This window comes from Parambassis ranga, chromosome 19 (genome assembly GCF_900634625.1).
Source record: "Parambassis ranga chromosome 19, fParRan2.1, whole genome shotgun sequence".
Lineage (NCBI taxonomy): Eukaryota > Metazoa > Chordata > Actinopteri > Ambassidae > Parambassis > Parambassis ranga.
The window spans coordinates 4,389,977-4,412,637 of record NC_041039.1 but is presented as its reverse complement, the minus strand read 5'-3'; the positions used below and the strand labels follow the sequence as shown (position 1 = coordinate 4,412,637).

At 43.2% G+C, this 22,661-nt stretch overlaps 1 protein-coding gene across 2 annotated transcripts; it reads right to left on the bottom strand.

Annotated features, from left to right (window-relative positions):
- Positions 1-11,045: 11,045 nt before the first annotated feature.
- Positions 11,046-22,133, bottom strand: LOC114452192 (transmembrane protein 150A-like). Of its 2 annotated transcripts, none has more exons than XM_028431367.1 (8): positions 21,921-22,133; positions 20,954-21,058; positions 19,665-19,712; positions 18,611-18,697; positions 17,893-17,960; positions 15,201-15,328; positions 12,300-12,477; positions 11,046-11,864 (listed from the first exon to the last, which is right to left on the bottom strand). In XM_028431367.1, exons 2-8 carry the CDS (start codon positions 21,016-21,018, stop codon positions 11,617-11,619), a joined length of 822 nt encoding a protein of 273 aa, XP_028287168.1. In that variant the 5' UTR covers positions 21,019-21,058; positions 21,921-22,133; the 3' UTR covers positions 11,046-11,616. The 2 variants fall into 2 exon arrangements, with proteins under 2 accessions (XP_028287168.1, XP_028287166.1); XM_028431365.1 differs by having other exon boundaries at positions 20,954-21,055.
- Between the last annotated feature and the right edge of the window lie 528 nt (positions 22,134-22,661).

The window sequence follows — 22,661 nt, the reverse complement described above, 5'->3', positions numbered from 1 at the left end:
GAGCAGCGAAACGTTTTCAAGAAAACTAAAAGTCCAGATGCCTTGCTTCAATCTTCTCTACATATTATAACCTGGATGACTGAGAATCTTCATCAACAACTGTCAACTATCACAATTTAAACCTGTGCTTGTGCCCCTGCCTTTTGAGGTTGGCTTGTTGCTAGGGCTTATTTTCTAGGTTTGGCCTAGCCCAGCACAGAATAAACTACTCCTGGGCTGAATTCAGTTATATTGTACATACATATATTGAACTACATTTAAAATGCTTAAAATATAACATTTATATTGTTAAGTTGGTAAATGAGTCTATTGTAACAGGATAAGTTCACCCTGCTTTAGTGCAGAGGTGGTGTTGCAAGAATCTTGCCAGTGCAATTACTGTACTTCATACAGATTAAACAATACAACAACCTACTGAATCTGGTCTGCTTACTGTTTGGTCTGCTTTGTGAGAATAACTGTCCACCTGATATAGGGCTGAAAATCACCCCATCAGAATGAGATAATATGGGTAAATTTCACATTTCCTGAATCCTTAGAGTCATGCCTGTATTGCAGAGTATTGCATCTCTCATGCTTCCTGATGCCACAGGATTAAAAGAGGATGGCAGGAAAATGTGTGTAATAAAAGGTTTGAGGAGCTCCAGTGTCCACTGTACTTGTCAAAAGTATTCACAATTGGATTCAGAGCTTGTCAGCAAAATAAGGAGAAAGTGCGAACCATGCACCTCCAAGAGAAACACGGCATCCACTTGCTCCAGCAGTGAAGACCACCCCAGAATGGTATACATAGACCGCTACACTGTGGTTTGCACCTTGTGCGTCCTGGCCGGGCGGCCTGCTCGTGCCTAGAGGTAACACTGCTACAGAGCAAGCTCTGGCAGGTTTTGTAAAATAAGTTGCATTTATCATTTTTCCTTATGGTCAAACTACACCATTTGGGAGCTGAAGTGCTTTTAACATGAGTCTGGATAGTTATTTTATCAAGAGCATGCCTAGGTCTAGAAGAAATCCGTCGAGAAAGGTCATGATCAACGACGTGAGCGAAGAAGAGCTGAGTGCTAACGCTACACCGGAAGATAGCGAAGAGTGGCTAAATGCTAATGCTGCACCTGATAAGAGTGAAGATGGGCTCGGTATTAATGTTGAACCTCAAGGGAGTGAAGATAGGCCACAGGCTACTGCTATATCCGAAGTTTCTGCAGCAGCTTATAGCGCTATGGAACCTTGCATTGTACAAGCGTTGGGAAAAGTGACCGAGAGCCTCACAAAAGTTTTTGATGTTAAGATAGCCGCAGTCCTCGAGGCTATCAATCAACAAATGGCTAACATGATAGCTGTGGAGGCTAGACTTGAAGAAGTGGAAAAATGGATTGCTGACATTGAGGCTGTTGCCACTAATTCTGAGACAAAGATTGGCAACATGGAGACGCACATAAAGCGTATGCAAGAGCGCATCAATGACTTGGACAACCGGAGCCGTAGGTACAATGTGTGTATTATTGGCATTCCAGAGGGAATTTTTTGTTTTGTTCCAGAGGGCACTGAGGGATCCGGTGAAATTCTTCGAAAGATGGATCCCCGAACACCTGCAGATGGAGACCATGGTCGGCCGCTTAAAGCTTGACAGGGCGCACCAAGCACTAGCGCCAGGACCAGATCTCAATCAACGTCCAAGAGCTCTCATCATAAAGTTCCATAACTTCGTAGACAAATGTCATGTCATGGAGGCTGCTCGGCTCCTTCTCTCTGAGCCCACCCTGAAGCCACGCCTCCTAATCACAGGGATGCGCAGTATGTGTTCACAGAAGTTCCCACGAAATTTTAAGTTTGTCGTTTTTCCATCTCCTCTCTGCCTGCCTACATGCGCGTCTGAGCGCACAAGTGGACTCGTTGAGCCAGGGCTGTTTCTGCGGCCTTACAGGCTTGAGAGTCAAATCTCAGAGCAAAGTGAATCAAACATCATTACACAATCATCCACACCGTGCCTGCTAAGATCAAGGGAATATAAAAAGGAGTTTTTAAAAGCAGCGGTAAACAACTGGGGAGTTGAGGGGTTAAAAACACGGAGACGGCGAACGGGAGCGGTGTTCATGATGGCGGGTGCAGGCACAGAGAGGGAGAATAACACAGGTAGATGGTCAGATAAGAGAGAGTGTCCGATTTCAGTTATCTGTACATCCAGCCCATATGACAACACAAGATCCAGAGTGTGGCCTTTCTCATGTCGGCTCCAAAACGGACTGCATGAGATTAAAAGAGTCAATGGCACTCAGAAAGTCTCTGACCAGAGGTCTGCTCTCACAGCAGACATGCACATTAAATCACCAACGATCAGAAAGTGATCATATTTAAGAGTGACACCCGACACAAAGTCCGCAAAGTCCCGAACAAAGTCTTTGTTGATTTTTGGTGGGCGATAGACCACCGCACAGAGAACAGTCACGGGGAGCTTTACCTCGAAGAGTTGCAGCTCAAAGCTGGAGTAGCTGACAGCCGGAGATTGTTGGCAGTGGAATGAGGATTTAAATATCGAAGCCAGTCCTCCTCCTTTGCCAGTGGTACGTGGGGAATTAAAATAATTACATCCGGTGGGGAGCAGCTCCGAGAAAGGTACCAGTTCTCCTTCATGTAGCCAAGTTTCCGTCAGGAACATAAAATCCAGTTTACGCGAGCTAAAGAAGTCGTTCAGGAGAAAAGTTTTGTTGGTAACGGTCCTCACATTCAGCAGCGCCATATTTAAATTAAGAGTGCCAGTCGAGGGCGAAGCAAGCTTCAGTGAGCGGAGATTCTGATGATCCACACCACGTCTTCCTGTTCGTGGCCGCCGGCTGGCAGGAGGCAGCAGCAGCTGAGCGGGGTCCACCAAACAGCCGACGCCATCGTAGCTGTTGGCCTCCGGGAACACCGGTCGGATCAATCGGGCCCTGATCGCCAGCGAGTGTAGAGCAGGATCATCCAGCAAAGGCACGCGAGCAGATCTCAGGAGAGCCTCGATCCTCACCCGGACGCCACCGCGTTTCCCCCGTCTCCTTCGGCATTTCTTGCGGGTGAGATACACAGGAGGGCGCCTCAGGAAGGCCGGTATTTCCTCAAGGAACGGAGGAGAGCTAGTCACCGGGTCAGATTTAAGCTGATTGCAGAAGCATCCGATCTCAAGCAGAGTTTGCCGATCGTATGTGAGAAGCGAGAACACCTCTGGTTGTTTACAGAGCAATCTGCTCCCTACAGATATCAGCTACCTCACATCACCAGACACCTACCTGCTCTACTTTAGTCTGAACACCAATCATACGCAAGACCTGTTCAAGGACAGTAAAACTCTGTTTATTGACAATATATAAATGTTTATTGTTTACTGATTGACAGGTCAGAATTCAAATCCTGAGCCTGGAGCAGACCTATCAGCTGCTGGAGCTCTGTCTGAACCAAGTCTGACATCGGACCTCCTCACCATGATCCTTCTGCAGCAGTTGCAGTCAGCTGTTGTTTCTGAGGGAGCTGCAGGCTCAGATGATGCCGTGGACAACCTGGTGACTTGTGCATCCTCATGCTGACACACACAGGCCTGTGTAGCAGGAAGGCGTCCCACACCTAGAACTGGCCTGTTATTTCTTCAGGTTCTTACATGTTTGGTGCTTCTGTTCTTTTTTTGTTGATCATACATTAGAATAAATATCTGTTCACTGAAAAACTGTAACTGTGTTTGTTGTCTATTACAGGATATATTCAACTTTTGTTATTTTAAAAAGCTGCACAAATAATGAAAACCAGATATGTTGGCAACAGTTTACTGTATTTGGATTTAAATAAAATACATAACATATATACGATAGAACAAAATCAGTGATCATTATTATCACGTGCTGTCCTCAGGCAGGTGAAGACTGGTCTGGTGCAGCGTCTGGCCATAAGATCACAGAGCTGTGGAGAGAATATCACAATCACACAATGTACAGTAATTACAGCAAGACATAAAGAGTGCAGCAGTAAACTGAACAATGATAACAGCATCAGGTCTATGACAGAAGACGCTGCTCTGCTCTCCCTCAGCAGAGCTGAGGACACAGCTACAACAACACAGAGACAAGAGATTAGCAGCCCTGACGTGACCATCATAATGACCATCGATAAGAACAAAGTCTTTGTATCCACATCCACATCAGAGCCTGTTAGCATGATGTTAGCATCAGGTTAGCAAACGTAGCCTGGTGAAAGCTGCCTACCTGTACGGAAGAACCATGCCCACCACAGCACCACTCTTGTCTCACATCTTTCTGCATCAAGCCGTTTTCTGGTGGTGGTGTTTCCAAAAACAGTGTTTCTTTTCCCACTCGCTGGTATTTCCCACTCTGCCATCCGCCATTATGCGCCAATCCGGTGTTTAACTTGGCGTTCACGCGCATTGAGTTCACGTACCTCTCTGGTGCTCGCAGAGCAGGAAGAGAGTGACAACCAGCCAATACAATGCGCAGGGGCACCTCGGAGGATTGGCTGATGTTTTTAGAGTTTTATAGCTTCCACTGATGATTCATATTCTTTGTTTTAACGTGAAACTGCCTAACTAATTGGTTGCTATCCGACTGTAAAGAGAAGTTACACTAATTTAAAAAAAGTGCATCAGAATGAAATCTCCTACCCTACCTTTAAGTGTAAAACAGAAATTGGGACTTTGACTCATTGTTTTTGGTCATGTTCGAAGCTGCAAAGATACTGGTCTAATACAAATTGTGAAATACAGAAAATATTAGTTATGCATATTGAAATGGATCCAATGTCCCTTATTTTAGGACTGTTTTGCATACTTTATTTTGCTGCAAGAAAGAATATCCTACTGCAGTGGATTAGTGCAAAAGTGCCTACAGGTTGGCAGAGGGACCTGCTTGACTTGGGCAAAAACCAAACCAGAGTCCGAGCCAAAAGTCCAGCCAGAAAACAGTCCATGGAGGCAAAGGTAGCGACAGGGAGAAGGCAAAAATCCACAAGCAAGCAAACTAAGTAAGTAAGTAGTCCGGAAATAATCGCTGGAACACAGGGAGAAAACCACAATGAACTGGCAAGGAGAAGGCATGAGAGAAGCAAACAAATAGCCTAAAGAGCCCCAGGGAGTCATGGGAAGGAAGGGCGTGTCTGATCCCTCAGCGGCGGGAACCTGGCGAACGACCAGACATTCCGGGTGAACCGGAAACCCAAGGCTTGATCTGAGACACGTGAAACACCGGGTGGATCCGCAGAGACCTTGGAAGCCGGAGATGCACCGTCACCAGATTGATGATCTTCACAATGTCAAATGGGCCAATAAACTTGGAGGACAGCTTCCTGGACTCCGTTCAGAGGTTGATGTTATGTTGGCCCTCTCTGCCTGCCCATTAGACTGAGGGTGGAAGCCGGACATCAGACTGGCAGTGGACCCAAAAGCTTTACAGAAGGACTGCCACACCCGGGACATGAACTGGGGGCCTCGGTCCGAGACCATATCCAAAGGAATGCCATGCAAATGAAAGGTTGGTAATCATCAGCTGGGCTGTCTCTGCTGCCAACGGCAGCTTGTCCAGGGCAATGAAATGTGCAGCTTTGGAAAAACAGTCAACCACTGTCAGAGTGATCGTCTTACCAATAGAAGGGGGCAGCCCTGTAACGAAGTCCAGGGCGATATGTGACCAAGGGCGACCAGGAACTGGGAGGGGCTGCATCAGACCAGAAGCTGGTAGGTTACTGGTCTTGTTACAGGAGCAGATAGAACAGGCTGCAATGAACTCCCGGACATCAGCTCTCATAGATGGCCACCAAAACCTTCGCTGCAGGAACGAGAGTGTCCTTCGAACTCCTGGGTGACAGGTGAGCTGGGAGGAGTGAGCCCACAGAAGGACCTGCTGACGGGCGGACTGAGGAACGTACAAGCGTCCCGGAGGACCACCACCGGGATCCGGTTCCCTAAAAATAATGCCGACCGGGCCTGTCGAGAGTTCAATCTTTAAAACTAACTTGATGGCCAACAACTCCCTATTCCCCACATCATAATTTTATTCTGCAGCTGACAACTTCCGAGAGAAGAAAGCGCAAGGACAGAGCCTCTCGGAGCTCCCTGACCTCTGGCCCCACCTCCCCTCCAGAAATGACAAAGCCCAAAAAAGACACCCACACTTCTCTGCCTTAACGTACAACTTGTTCTCAAGTAACCTCTGAAGAACATTTCTGACATGCCCCCGGTGCTCCTGCAGATCCTTGGAATAAATCAGAATGTCGTCAAGGTACATGAAAACAAACCAATACAAAAGGTCCTGTAGGACATCGTTGATGAGATGCTGGAAAACTGCTGGAGCATTGGTTAGTCCAAACGGCATAACTAAGTACTCAAAATGGCCCAGAGGAGTATTAATTGCAGTCTTCTATTTATCCCCCTCCCTTATTCTTACCAAGTGATAGGCATTGCGCAAGTCCAACTTAGAAAAATCCTGTGCCTGCTGAAGAGCCTCAAAGGCAGAGTTCATTCCTTGTTCATTCCTTGTGAAGAAACAGGATATGTACCTTTTAAAACTGCTGTGATCATTCCAATACTTAAAAAACCTTCACTGGACCCGGATGTCTTAGGAAACTACAGACCGATCTCCAACCTCACCTTTATCTCCAAAATACTCGAAAGAGCTGTTGTAAGTCAGCTAAATGACCACCTGCATAGGAACAGTCTGCTCGATGCTTTCCAGTCTGGATTCAGAGCCCATCACAGCACAGAAACAGCACTGCTCAAAGTCACTAATGACCTCCTGATGGCATCGGACCGTGGACTCGTCTCTGTACTCGTTCTACTGGATCTCAGTGCTGCTTTTGACACAGTAGATCATCGCATCCTGCTACACAGATTAGAACACGAGATCAGGATTACAGGAACAGCACTGCGCTGGTTGAAATCATATTTATCTGACAGATTTCACTTTGTTCATGCTAACGATGTGTCTTCCACAGGTACAAGGGTTAATCACGGTGTTCCACAGGGTTCTGTGCTCGGACCGATCCTGTTCACCCTCTACATGCTCCCTCTAGGAAACATCATCCAGAAGCACAGCATAATCTTTCATTGTTATGCTGATGATACCCAGCTGTATTTATCCATGAAGCCTGAAGAAACGTAGCCGCTAGTCAGACTACAGGCGTGTCTAAAGGACATAAGGGACTGGATGTCCTCCAACTTTTTACTATTAAAGTCGGACAAGACTGAGGTCATTGTTTTTGGACCTAAACATCTCAGAACTAGTTTATCAGATAATACTTTCTCTCTGGATGGAATTACTCTGGCCTCCACTACGACTGTGAGGAACCTTGGAGTTATCTTTGATCAAGACATGTCGTTTGTCTCTCATATTAAGCAGGTCTCCAAGACCGCTTTCTTTCACCTGCGTAATATTACTAGGATCAGGAGCATCCTCTCTCAGAGTGATGCTGAAAAACTCATCCATGCTTTTGTCACTTCAAGACTGGACTACTGCAACTTGTCAGGATGTCCACATTACTCCATCAACAGTCTGCAGCTGATCCAGAACGCAGCAGCTAGAGTTCTGACAGGAAGCAGCCAAAGGGATCATATCTCTCCTGTTCTAGCGTCTCTTCACTGGCTCCCAGTGGACTCAAGAATACACTTCAAGATCCTTCTTCTAACCTACAAGGCTCTTCATGGACTTGCTCCATTGTATCTGCAGGACCTGATTGTACCATATGTTCCTAATAGGACACTCAGATCTCTGAGTGCAGGTTTACTAGTAGTTCCTAGGATTCATAAAAGTAGAATGGGAGGACGAGCTTTCAGTTATCAGGCACCGCTATTATGGAACCAGTTACCAATCTGGGTCCGAGAGGCAGACATTGCCTCCACCTTTAAGACTAGACTTAAAACTTTTCTGTCTAGTAAGGCTTACAGTTAGCCTTAGACCTAGTGTGTAGCACAGCTATGCTGCTCTAGGCCTACGTTGTCGGGGGGCACAAACATGATCCACTGAGCAGTTTCCCTCTCATCCTCTAACCTCTCCTTTTCTCTCCTTAGTCTGGCTCACACTGGTCTCAAGACCTGGATGATGACCTGCAGTCCGGCCCGTGAAGTCTCTCTTGCCCTACATTGTCGGGTGGCACAAACACGATCCTCTGAGCAGTTTCCCCCTCACCCTCTGACATCTCCTCTACTCTCCTTAGTCTGGCTCATACTGGGTAATATCGTCTCATAATCTGTGTTTACTGTCTTCCTCGTAGTTCTGTGCCTCGCTCTCGCTCTCTCTCTTTGCAGGTCTCAAGACCTGCATACTGACCTGCAGTCTGGCCCCTGATCTCTCCTGTGCTCATCGACTTCACTAGCCCCTGCTGCTCACCTTTTCTACCAAATTACTATTCCTACTTATGGACTGACGATATATATAGATATCCATTACAATATAATCACTGTTTCATCTTGCTGTCATGTTTGCTCTGTACTGTATCATGTTTGTATCATGTTTGCTCCTCTCTCTCTCTCTCTCTCTCTCTCCTTCATCCTCTCTCTCCTCTCTCTCTCTCCTCTCTCTCTCTCTCTCTCTCCTTCATCCTCTCTGACTAGCAGCAGGACTGGTTCCCCCTTAAGCTGACGGGTCCTGCTCAAGGTTTCTTCCTCTTAAAGGGAGTTTTTCCTTGCCACAGTGCTCTTAGGGGGGTTCCTGTGAAGCGCTTTGAGACAATGTCTGATTGTAATATGCGCTATATAAATAAAACTGAATTGAAGTTTTATGTTAAAATGATGTTTCTTTGTTAACACTACACCTAGTGTTTTAGTTTTAAGTTTGTTTATTGATCAAGTTATAGCACAGTAGCCCACTTTTGTGTGTGTATGTTCTAGCCTGTCTGTTTCAACCGCTGACTCCTCACTTCAGTAAAAAGAGATACTGAAATTCAGTCTAGTGATTGATTTTATTATTGTGTTAATGTTGGCTAAGTTAAGGCTACTGCTGAAAGGTTTTAACATGTAAATATGGAAAAGTTGAAAACATTCATTCAAAATTAAGAAAAGTAATTAAAATGTAATCAAATGTAATTAGTTACATTACTTTGATAAAGTAACTGAAATAGTTAAACTACTATTACATTTTTAACAGGGTAACTTGTAATTGTAACAATTACATTTCTAAAGTAATCTTCCCAACACTGAGAGCAACAGGCAAGTTATTGACTCTACTGTGAAGGTGAGATCTGATCATATAAGGCAGGTCTGGTTTAGGAGCAGTAGACATCAGTAAAATGTCACGTAGACTAGGTGAGAGTCATTTAGTGCTGATCTCAAAGGGTCTTGTAATTTAATGTTTACACAGGTTTGCAGTGCATGCCAACGAGGCATAAAAACGTAATGACGTGCCTTATGACAGATGCATACTGAATGAGAGAGTCTTTTTGAGAGAAGTGCCGCGTCTCACTGTACAGCTGACAGTTTAACAACAGAGAACGTTAACAAGCAAAGACGGACTGCTCATTGCTGCTCCAATAAAACATCACAGTTTATCACAGACAGTCTGCTCACACGACACAAACAAATTCATGGTTTACAAATGTTCGCATTTCTGCAGAGTTACTTTTATCCAGCCGCCGGTAAAAAGGCACGAGGCCAGGACGCAGCCTCCCATTGCAGGAGGGAGCAATGAGTGTCCCTCTCCCTGTCCATACATGTCGCTTTGACTCCTCTAATGGCTCTAGCATTGCTCCCTGCTGCCCGGCCCGGGCAGGAGCGGGCAACACGATGGACAGGGAGAGGGATGCTCCGCTCATTGCTGCACGGGGAGGTTGCTTCCTGCCCGGATCCTGGAGGCCCTGCAACTCCTGGTGTTCTTCTGTCCGGACCCTGGAGGATCCATGGCTTCGTCTCTAGTGGGCTTTTGTCCAGATCCAGGAGGGTCCACTGGACTGTTGCCCTTTTCGACTCCTAGTGACTTTTGTCTTTGCTCCCCCTCTTTTGGCACCAGTGGCCATCGGCAGAGGCGTCCATTGAGCTGATGAAGGACGCTCGTATCTGTGCCTTCCTGTGGAGGAAGAAGTGGCTCGGTCAGTGGGCCAAGCAGTTGTGTGTCATCAAAGACCATCGCCTCCTTGTGGGTAATAAGACACAGCTTTGTGAGGTCATCATAGATAGTAACAGGTTTAGAGAACTGGTGTATAGAAACAGATATCTAGAGGAGTAAATCTGAAATAAGTATAGACGCATGAAGACTGGGAGGAAGATTAGGGTCAACAAAGGTTGAAACGTTCAGGAAGTAATTCGGAAGTAAAACCACACACCATAAAATACAAGTACCAAAATAAAGTTATTTTGATGTCTTATTCTTACACCTCTGGCCGTATAAGCTAACATCCCACCTCTGCATTTTTTAGTGCTATAGGAGCTCCAAGGAGCAGACGCCTCTGCTGGATGTGAGTCTGCTGGGCTGTACTGTCGTCTACAAAGAGAAGCAGATGAAGAGAAAGGAGTACAAATTAAAGAGAGTTCCAGTTGGAGGGAAAGCCATCGTGCTGGGCCTACAGAGCAAAGAGCAGACAGAGCAGTGGCTGAAGGTGTGTTGAACTGCGTTTTCACGAATCCTTTAATTTTGAGAGGAATTTTTAATGATAAAAAAACTGATACATGTCCTCTTCATTAGGTTATTAAGAGATCAGTCCCAAGCCAGCTGAAAAATGTGACCCCCAAAATTCAGACACTCCGAGGCTTATTTGCGCTAAGGTAAGCCTTCTTCACACTTTTCCTCTGAGGTGATCCTTGCCTTTAAAATAACTAAAAAGTAGATTTGGTCACACAAGGGAAGCTGAGTGAGACACACTCAGTGGCATCAGAGGGCGGCAGCAGCACAAACAGCCACGCTGAAACTCCAGAGAACAAAGACGTCAAAATCTAAACTTTCACTTCAGAAGTTGACATTATGTCATATTAAAACAATTTTTGGACACTTTACAAACGACTGTTTTGAATGACTTTACTTCATAGAAAAGCAGTTCTGTAAAGGATTAAATACAGATGAATTATTCTTTTCTGTCCAAGTTTGGTCCCATTAAAGTTATTTTCATAGCAAAATATGCAACAGAACTGAGCTTATGTGGGAAATATGACATAAAGCTTGTTTCTGGTTTCTGTGGATATTATATCTAGAATTACAGGATAGCAAAACATGTACACCCCTTCAAATGATTCTGGGTACAAATGCATGTTTAAATGATGCTAATTATTCTTGGCACACAGTTACATCCATCTATTGTCAAACGTTTTTGGAAAACTTCACTTTAGTGCTGAGGTAAAGGCGATGATGTAACAACACTTCCTGAGAAAAAAAACAAGATTAATTTTGTGAGTGTATAAACTTTAGAAGGAACAGACACCGCTGCACACTGCTCAGCAGGAAGCAGCATCAAAGCCTTCAGAGAGTGATTGTTACAAAAGAGAGTTAAACAAACAGACAACAAGAGTGTGTGTGGGTTCAGAGAACATTTGGGTTCAGAGTGGCACTTGTGCTATGTTCTGTCCATGAGTCTTTGGTCACTGCTCACTGCTTTAGTGCATCAGTGGGTGCAGCTTCTAGCTTTTTTTTCAGGCTGACCTTTGACCTCTGCAGTGCTGCAGTTCAGTTACAGGATTGACAAACTCTCCGTTTGCCGCTGTCCGGTCCCTCCGCCTACTTCCACCTTGTGCTGAGAGCTGGAGAAGCTCTGCATTCCACGTCCTCTAGAGAGCACCATCAGCGTGTCTCCTGATATGCCGGCGAACTCAAAGGCAAACGTCCCGTAGAAAAACATGATGAGCATGCAGTAGACCCACTCAAAAATGGCGGAGGTGTGCTGCAGGGCGTAGCTCTCCTGGCAAAAGAAAACTCCGCCTGGGGCCAGAGGTTAAGGATAACAATGGCACACAAATAGCACACAAAAGCATTGGTGGTCTGACTGGTTGTGTTATTTAAGTGACTAATTGAACACTGTGCATGTAAAGCTACATAAAGCCCTGGTGTCTAAAGAACAAGCTGTGTGCTCTCCAGCAGGGGGCCATGTCATACAATTCATAAGCTCTGAACGCAGTGGGCATAGAGCATCACAGTCAGAGAATTAGACAGCTCTTGTCCTCTTTTTATAAAGCCATTCACACACTGGTGTGCTTCAAAGATATCGTACAAAGCTACACAGTGTCCTCAAAAAGCATGGTTTCAATAGCTGCAGCCACTAGAGGGCAGCGACCAGCTAGTTTAAACTGCAAGAAATATACTGATAGAAGTGATGCTGTTGGTGGCAACTATGGCAAAGACTGGCTTAAAGGATACTGAGTACAAGGGCGATCAGAGCAAGCAGGGCAATCCCCACCCGCAGGTGTCCCATCCAGTACTCCTCCTGGGTCTTGGCCAGCCTATAGGTCAGAGCTGACTGAAGACAGACAAAAAGCGTGCTGGAAGGGAAGGCCACTCCAGCTCCGACATAGTGGAGGACTTTGGCAAAATCCACCTGGGAAGAGCACAGTTTCTTACAACAACAGGACAATACACAGATAACAAAAAAAACACAAGCATAAAGGACACTGTGACCTCAGACTGTGGCTATGAATACTCAGTGACACATTACAGAGAAGGGCAGGACAATCTGCACTGAGAGAGCGGTAATGACAGATTCAAAAAGATCCTCTAAATCTGATGCTAAGAGAAGCATCTCAGTGTCAGCTTAAACTGATTCTCTCCTGCATTTATAAAATTTAATGGCACACACGTACACACAGACCCCCAAAGCACCTTGTATGTTACAGGGAAGAGACATAAAGAATGTTCATTAGCTTTCAGGACTTTATACATGTTCTTATCCTATCACATTACAACAATGATTCAAAAAGTGGAAAATAAATGAATCTGCATGCCTATTCACGATTCCCTCGAACTTCACTGTTTGCATCTGTTTATCTAAGCAGATGTGCACTTTCCACAGTACATCACCCCCATACAAGCCTGCCATGTTTACATGACAGACAGAGAGCCAAACATTGAGCATCATTATGTAAGATGGAGCCCAGGCAGGGAGGAGGGCCCTGCAGCCAATCGCTGCCTCTAAATTGGTGGTAGGTGAAATGGATGATCTGTGGAGAGCGCCCCAAAATGTATTTAAGGGCTGCTCACATGTGTGCAGCAGTAATTCTAGACTTCCTGAGCTTCTGCAATGTGAACACGTGCTTGATTGCACTGTACATAATAAATGGTTGTTACACACACATGTATGTGGGGAGGGCAGATGTTTTCATGTTTAACTCAAAGCATACAGTAACATTGTTTACAGATTTATAGTTTCGTGCAGCTCTCTCCTCACACCGAGTTTACAAATAAACAAAATGACCTCATCTTATTTTTAAAAATGAAAAGCTTTATAATAAATATATAATGATAGCACTTTCTCTATTCTCTTCTTGCTTACCTTAGCTAATGCTAATGTGGCTATGAAGCTTCATAATATCCCACTGTTCAAAAATATGAAACAATAAAATCCATTATCTACATTTGTGACAAACACATAGCGACAGCAATAATGTAAGTTAACGAACAACACTTGCTTATCAAATGCAAAAAACTACTTTCACTTTGTAGGTAGACAATTGCTGGAGTCTAACAGTTTCGTCAACATCCATAGTGGGGCTGGCTGACACTGTCACTAACTCGGGCCTTTGTCTTACGGCTTCTTGCGTTTGTGTTGTTTGTTTTGCATTTGCATGGCCCTTCTCAGCCACCATATCTTTCAGTCAGGATGTTAAGTTGAGGTACCAGTTTAACATCATTTTTCAGTGCAAACACATTTAAACAGAAGACTAAACCATGCAATGAGACTGCAGCCAATCAAAATCTAGCTGTCCTGAAATCATGGCAACAAAGAAAATGGAGGTGGAACTTGTTGGTGATGGGATAAGTTGTGATGTTTCTTAACTTAGCAGCAACTGTAATTTCCAAAAATCTGAAGATTGAGCTCAAGTCTGACATTGCTGCTCTAGATTGCAGGGTAAGTTGGTAAAGTACTCACACTGGACTTATTAGGCTTGTCATAGCTCATGTGTAATTGATAACATTAAAAACAGCTGCATTCCATTTAGATTAGCTATTTCCAGGCATTGGTAGATTGCACACTGGCTCACTTTCAAGACAAGGGACACTGAATGGAACTGATCCACATCAACCATAAATGTCTCCCCTATGTAAAAAGAATGTAATAAATATACAGCACTCTCAAAGCATTTAAGTAAAGTCCAAGTAGCTGTAAAATTAGGTGCAAATATTAACCTTAAAAGCATGAAAAAGAGTTAACAGAGGTTCAGCTGGACATTTGCATTTGCTGTGCAGGTGTGTACCTGAACCTAAAGTATGTTCCAGTACTGTAAGAGCAGGCATGTAATGTACATGTGCTGCAGCTCTGCAGTAAAACTGTCTGCACCGACATTCATAACTGACAAAACATCAGAACAAAAGGTTCCCCTCACATGGAGGTGCATCACATCTATAGTGGAGGCACAGAAGCACAAACTGAAGACACGCAGTCAAAATATCTTGTTTTTAAGATCACACTATACCACAGAGAGACTGCCAGATAATTTCCTTTTTTTTACAGAACATCAAAGAACATTTCTTTGGGCGGTTCACAAAGTGCCGAAACACCAAAGGAAACAAGAACATGAGGACGGCCCGTCAACCGTAACCGAGCAGCAGCGGCCAAGATTAAAAAAAAAAACACATAAACCCAACAACTAAAGGCTTACATGCTGTAAACCAGCATGGTTTGTGAGCATTATGAGCATACAGGCCACATGTTAACAACACATCCTGCTGATCCTGCAAAGATCAAACATGGACCTCGATTTCAAAGAGAGTAACAGACAATAGCTGAAGGGGACTTAAAAATGCCTGATATTCAGATTGTTATCTCACTGAAAATTATATAACCTACATTTTGACATTTAAAAAAATGCTGCCAACATGGCGACGGTTGGACTCAAAACAGCCCTCTAGAAATCTGTAAGTGACATCGGTGGGTCACCATCATCACGTTAGATTTACATAAAGTGAATGATTGCACACATACATGTACGACCATGACCAATAGTCAACCTAAAACACATTTCCTCTGTCAGCTGTGTGTCAAACTGTACCATCATACGTCATATTAGGTCCAAATAAAGTATTTCTGATTCTGATTCTGATTACCTGGAAGTTTCCCACCATAATGAGACCAGCGGCGCAGATCCACCCGGTGGAGAGGCCAGCCGTGTTGAGGACACAGTTCTGGTGCTTCTCTATGACATGGGCATATCGAAGCAGGCCAATCAGCATCACTGCAGATGTACAGAAGAAAAAGAGAGAGAGAGAGATCAGAGAGGATCAAGGTGTTTTCTCTTCCAGGAAGTGAGACTGTGTGTACAGTGTTTACATTGACTCTAGCTTAATGACATCTTTCAAGAAAACATCCTCAGGGTGGAGTTAGTTTGTGCAGACTGCCCACCATTTATCATCTTTCTTTTCTAAATATTAAACTATTGTCCAGCTGCACATTCAAAGAGACTTTATATCCTTCATATTTTAAATTTATGGAACTTTAGTCACACAGGAATGCTCAGTCATGTTCCCTTTGGCGTCATTTATAACTGCTCAGTCTAGAAAAGATATAGAAAAGATAAGATACATTTTTTGCTGAGTGAGCAAACATCGAGTTTTGCCCTCAAATGTGTAGATGACTCTGTACATCTCTGTGTGATTCCTAGTGTCTGTTTGCTAGGCGCCTCCATCAAAGCTTCACAGCAGTTTCACGCCGCTCTCCCACACTTCACATCTGGCACTCATCACACCACAAAGTGCAGAGAGCGACTGTTTAGATGTTCCCGTAGACAGTCTGGTGGTGAGCGCAGTGGTCAGTTTTTTGATGATAGAGTGTACACGGCGATAAGAAGGGCTGCTTCACAGCAAGGGATCGACTTTCTGATCTGAGGCACTCCAACAATTACCATTCTTCTAACAGACCTTCAGCTTAAAACAACTTCACCACAAATATAAACACAGGATTGTTTATGAGAGCAGAGAAAAAAGGGGGAGAGCTTTTGAGGTTGGGGAAATTTCCAGTGTGAGTTTACACATGCAGGCAGCTTTCAGTCATGTTCAAAAGTTTCTATCACCTCTTCTAATTCTGCTGCAGCAGGTGCTGCTGATCATCAGTCCTTGATGAATTGATCATCAGCAGGTGTACAGACATCTGTAAAAACAGATGTTTTAGACAGTTTGCTGCTCTGAAACATTCAGGTGTGTGTTAGCACAATGACAAGAGAGAAAGACATAAACAAGGGTGTTAGAGAAGCTACTGTTGCTGCATCAATCAAAGACTTTTAAAACCATTTCAAACTATTTGGAATTCAATGTTCTACAGTGAGAAAGATTATTCACAAGTGGAAACATTCAAGACAGCTGTCAATCATAATAGGAGAGGACATCCCAGAAAAATTCAAGCCCAAAATCAGAGAAATACAAAAAACCCAAGAGCTACATGTCAGAGTCTACAGACCTCACTGAGCATGCTCAATGTTAATGTGACAGCACAATTAGAAGAAGACTGAACAAGTAGAGTTTGTTTGAAGGGTTACCAGGAGAAAGACTCTTCTGTCTAAAAAGCACATGGAAGCAGCACTGAGGTTCACTAAACTGCATCTGAACAAAGAACAGCACTTGTGGAACAACGTCCTATGGACAGATGAGACCAAAGTGGAGTTGTTTGGTCTTAATGCTCACCACCATGTCTGCTGAAAACCAAACACAGCATTTCAACAGAAACACCTCATACACACTGTCAAGCATGGTGGTGGAGGACTGATGGTTTAGACTTGTTTTACATCCACATGAAAAATAAAAGAATGAAGGTTTTGGAATGGCCTTGAAGCAATGCTGTGATGCTGTGCCAGAATTTCACCACAACCATATGAGACACTGACAAAGCTGACCAGTTTTCCACTATTCAAAGGGAAGGTCAGCAATCAGAGGTGTGCTGTCATGTCAAAGTGGCATGTTGCTGGATTGTTTTGGTGCAGTGATGACCTCACAGCAAGAAATTATAATCCCAGCCTTACCATGAGACTGACATGACACGGAGGCCCTCAAATTTTAAATATAACAATTACACTGTGTAAGGGAGGACAGACAGCTAACCATTACTGTATCAACATACAAGTCAACATCATCAACATTGGTTTAACTTTCTGTCACTCAGTAAAAAGAAACAGGATTAACAGGGTCACAGAGTAGTGAGAGTAATGAGAAATAATCACTTAAATAAATATAAGTGTGAGTCTGTCAAAATCTGTCATGTGATCATGTGGAGTCATGAAGTGCAAAGAGCACAATTCTTGGTGATAACAGCCATAATAACACTGCTACAGGTTAACAAGGTTTGATAAACATCCCTCCCAAAAAACTTCAAAAAACAAAATTCCAGCATTTTTTTTTCAGGAAACCTGTAAGAACCGAGTGTTTTCCTGGTGAGGTAAGAAAAGGACTGAAGGGAGAGTCAGTAGTCAGCTTCAGCCTGGACACGTGTGTTGAAGGTTAGGTGTGTTCAATGATATAGCTCTCTTGAGTAAAACTGATCAATGACAGGATCCTAAGTGGAAAGCAAATGTGCGCTGCACTGTAGCAGCGCACATTTAGTAGCACTGAGCAGAGTAGCTGCCCTCATGTTTAGAGGCTATATTCTTGTGGGCAAGAAATACCCCCCCCCCCATTCTGGGGACAGTCGAGACTTTGGTGCTGGATTCTGGGGGGAACAGAGACTTGGCAGGAGGTGCTACAGCTGAAAAAACATGCCTGAGGAGTCATGTTCAGTGGGTAAATATGAAGGTTAAAAAAAGTAGTCTCTTACCCATGAAGGATCCGGTGCTGCATGTGAGGCTGAAAAAGCTGCTTTCAGGTGGAAGAGTTCCACATTTGCTACAAAGGGGAAAAGAGGAGAGGAGGTTAATAAGGCAAAGTGTACGTTTAGTCAAGTTATGGCAACTATGACCTCCTGCACTGGCTCCCCTCTTGGTTTATAGTTCATGTTCCCTAGCCTCTCTGTAGTATTAAAAACATGCCAAACCAACTGTCTATTAATGGAAATGGCAGCAACAAACCACATTGCAGCAATGCGAATTTTTTGTTTCCATGACAAAACACTGAAGAAATCTTCAGTGTCTATAGCCATTTACAGTTTGTTGCAAAGCTGCTGAAGGATCCATACACTCTGCAAAAATTTTTCTTTCTGTTGAGGTGAAGACACCCCCCCCACACACACACACACACACAACCCACTCCCCTGTCAGAGAGCCTCAACTGGGCATGTACAGGCTTATCTCACATCACACTCTGCACTGCAGCTGCACACCAAAGAATCACTGCATCTCACCTGAAGATGGCTGAAGCTAAGGAAACACTCTTTGGAGTTCTTTAGTTCGTTAACACCAGTTGTATGAAGCTGTTTCACATCAATAGATATCTATGGTCACATCAGGATTACAGGTGTGTTTGAAATATGAATTGTTATTATTATTATTATTATTACTGAATACGTAGAAAGAACTCAAACTCTTCGTGTACTCTACCTGATGAGTGGTATGTTGTCCAGGGTGCAGCACAGCACAGGTCCTCTTTGTAGGGGAAGCTGCTCCTCACAGGACTCATTGTAAAGCCTACACACACACACAAACACAAACAATGACATCAGTCTGCAAACATACACTATGTGTTGGTTTATAATAAAGCTCTTAAGAGCAGAAAAAAAGCAGAACTCTGTTAATGGTTGAGCATCAGCTTGCACACTGGTGGCATCATGACCTTAACTGTGGAGTTGTTGCACTGTTACAGTGGAAAATTAACCCTGAATGTTTTCAGGTGAAAGGTCAGTTAAATACTGAAACATGTACTTTACTTTGGTCCTTCTTTATTTAAATGTTACTAATACTAATACTAATACTACTTGTATTTATTCTCATGCTAACTTTGTTTCATGACAGACAAAATGATATGTTGATTTTGTGCATGAGCAGAATTGACAATAAAGTTAACTTTATGCTTTCCAAAAGCATCTCAGATTTCTCTATCGTGTGATTCTGGCACACTTCTGAATGGAACCCTCTCTTTCAGATCTGGATTTCTCTTTAGTATTTAGAAGGAGAAAACTGATGACAAATGTGTAAAGGTCAATATTTTCAGTCCTGAAAATTAAAAATATGATAATATGTGCAGTCTTTTCCAGCTGTATCTCTGCATGTTCATGAGTGACGGGGACTGGCTGTTATGCCAAAAATGTCAACCATGGACCAGAACTGGTTTTTCTTTGAATAATGTAATAATAACATGTTTTTTTTTTATATGAACTTTATCTAACAGCAAGCTGCACATCCCACTACCATCCCCAACAATTTTGTGGCTCTATTGGCCCCATTAGCCAATACTATTACATGTTCTGTTAGCATAAAGATAATATGTTTGGTCAATACATCATATTAAGCATTAGCATAAAGGTGACCGAAGATTTAGAGACTTTAGAGACTGAAGCTAAGCTGTTGTAGTTAGTCTGACACACTTTTTTAAACTGTGTTGATACACGTGTCACTAACATTAAACAAACAAAGTGTGTGTGTGTGTTGTGCGTACCAGTTATGCACGGGACAGACGTGCTGGTTATAGAGGGCCATGGCATACCTGTAAGATTAAAGAGGACAGAAAAACAACCAGGACAAAAAGAGTTGATTCATGTAAGCATCACATATTGGTGAGTTAAAACCCAGAAACACACATAGGCTACCACACTTTCACATACTTCTGTGAAAAATGAGCTCACTGCAGAATTCTTGTAGTTTACCCCTGTCTACCTGTTTCTCCCTGTAGGCGTCACTGTGACCTTGGCTTGACTGTACAAAGTTCACAAATGTAAAACATTTCCTTTTTTGGAAGCTAGCAGTAATGGTCTTGTGTGTTTATTTAAAAACTGTGTAGGGGAGGAGACATCTTAGGAATTCCTCCTGGCTGTCCTGGTGTCCCTGCATTTACGTCCTTCTCCTCCTCTCTCTCTCTCTCTCTTTGTTTTGTTTTGTTTTTGTTTTCACATATCTGCAGCCCCTCCTTATCATGGTGCAAACGGACAAGCAGGGCAGTTTGGCCTCTGTCGCACCAGTCGGCAGGTGGAGGAACAAGAGTTTACTGTGATGATATTTGTTTTGAATGTGCATCTGAATGCAGCTGCACCTTGTTCCACTCACGCTCCACCTCTTTGCCTGTATTTGGAGTTTAGGTGGACTGTGATGCTTCCAACATGGCAACTGTCACACACAGACACATAATCCATAATGGGGACTTCAAAGTTTTCCGTCAGGCAGTCAGACCTGCTACCTCTCAAGCACACAGACACCCATCTGTTTACCACTGATTGCTGAAAACAGCTCTGACCACCTGTTGACAAATAAGGTGTCCATGCCTTGTCAGGTAAAATCATGTTTGTTCAAGTCAGAGCAAATCGATACTTCTAAACTGTAGGTCCCCTTGCTGATTGTTGCGTTATCTTATCAGTGGCACAGTGTGTTGTTACTGTGTAATCTAATCTTCTGATACATTTAAGACACACTGTTTACACATGATTACACTACTAATACTGATATTAGCACGCTGGGAGCTTAAGTTTATTGTCTTTAGCATTTAGCCATTTAGCAAGCAAGCTTTTAGCTACCAGTTAACACAAATTATAGTGTAGCACTGAGTCGTGACATGCAGCCACCTGTCACTCAAAGCGATCACAACCTAATCTTAATGTTTTTTTGTTGACTCACATTTGGAGCCAGCCTCAATGAATTGCAGTTTTGATGTACATGTTTTTTTTGTATTTAATGTATATGTTGATGTTGATTTGTTTGTGGAAAAAAACATAAACATGAGTGTGAGGTACTCACACAACCCATATTCCTGTGATGGTGAAGACAGGAAGGCTGACAGGGAGGATCATCCACAGCGACATGGCAAACAGCGGCGGCAGTGGCAGCAGCAGCAGAGCTCTACTAGGAACACAGGTGAAAATCTTTCTGATTATTGCTTTCTGGTATGCACGGTTGATCAATAAGTTAACCCTATGTAGGTGTAAGAGACACTGGATGGTCCCGACAACAGACAAGAAAAAACTAAATCAATACAGGCACACTCGTTTTTAACAGTGTTGTACTAATACTGTCAGAGTAGTACACTCATAATGAACCAAACCTGATGCCTATGTTACCCAAAATGCAACTCAATGTTTTGTCCAACTTAAAGGACTGGTTTTGTCCTATGCTAACAGTGCTAACAGGCTATTTACTCACCATGTGTTAATCTAAACATTGTTTGATGTGATCAATGCCAACTTAAAACATAACCAAAAACATCTTTTTTCCTTTTAAAAATTAAAACTTTTTCTCATATTACGTTTTTCTGTAAATTCCAAATGTATCATCATATTATTGTTTCTTCTTTCGTCTCTTTCAAGTTGCTTCTCATAATTTTTTTTTTATCATATTAAGACTTTTGCTCCAAACTAATGCCTTTAATAGGCTATTATAATGTCATAATGTTAATGTATATTTTTTCTCATATTGTTATGGATTTTTTTTCTGCTTTTTCTGCCTAATTATTACAACCGTTTTCTAGTAGGCCTAAATGCACGACTTTATAGTAGTATTTAAATGTAACTCTGAAATAAATATCCTGACATAGGCTTCTCACAGGAACAATACTTTACTTTTCATGTCGACTATTATTTAATAGCTACATAATAAACATCATTACACATTGCTTAAAGTACACTACGTGAATTTGAGACAGAGTATAGTTTTGTACTCATGTTCAGATCAGCGTCGCTCCTCTGTGTGCACAGAAAACTGCTCTCACCTCGTCTGTTGGTCTTCACAGCTTCAGTCTCTGCGTTTCATCTCAGCTCCTCCAAACTGGAGTACAACTTGTAAACAAACGGTGTGAGTCGGAGCTCCCGCGTCAGCGTCACCGCAGCCGATCTCATCATTGAAATAAAAGCATCAGAAAATGAATTGATCGCGTATTTATCCGGCTGGGTGGAGGTGGAGGTGGAGGTGGTGTCATCGCTCTCTGTCCTCGGGCTTGATGTGTTGGGATCTGAGGAGCAGCTGGACTCACTAACTTTTAACTCCTCCCACAACACTCACGTTTCTCCACGTTTTTGTCCTCTTAGTGGAGCTGCTTCAGTGTTTTTACCAATGCTGATGTTATTGATCATTGTGCCCTCCGTCTACACATCAGTTGATGTTGACTCCACGGTGTAGCCTGGGATTGTTTTTCGGTCTGTCTCCATTGATGCCTTCAATTTTCTTTTCTTTTTTTTTGCTTTTTTCTTTCTTTTCTTCTTTTTAACTATAGCTCCCTCACTCACTTTGTACCGCCTAAATATTTATTTATTGATTTATAAAATATTCATTGAAAGGTTTATTTTTAATAGGCATATGTTACCTGTGTACATGGAATTGTTGGTGAATCTACACCGCCATCCTGTGGTCATCATTTGTAACTACATCTTCGCCTTTTACAGCTGTTCCATCTAATCATAAAAACGTGTACACGCTAATAGCATGTATGCTAGCTACATTCATACGGCCCTGT

What these genes read in the sequence shown, in the direction of transcription:
- LOC114452192 (XM_028431367.1), bottom strand. Translation starts at nt 21,018, where the DNA reads ATGTCGCTGTGGATGATCCTCCCTGTCAGCCTTCCTGTCTTCACCATC. An exon ending in GTCTGTCCCGTGCATAACTG is followed by an intron (nt 18,698 to 19,664) that starts GTACGCACAACA and finishes GTGTGTGTGTAG; the next exon opens with GCTTTACAATGAGTCCTGTG. An exon ending in CAGCACCGGATCCTTCATGG is followed by an intron (nt 15,329 to 17,892) that starts GTAAGAGACTAC and finishes GTACATCTGCAG; the next exon opens with TGATGCTGATTGGCCTGCTT.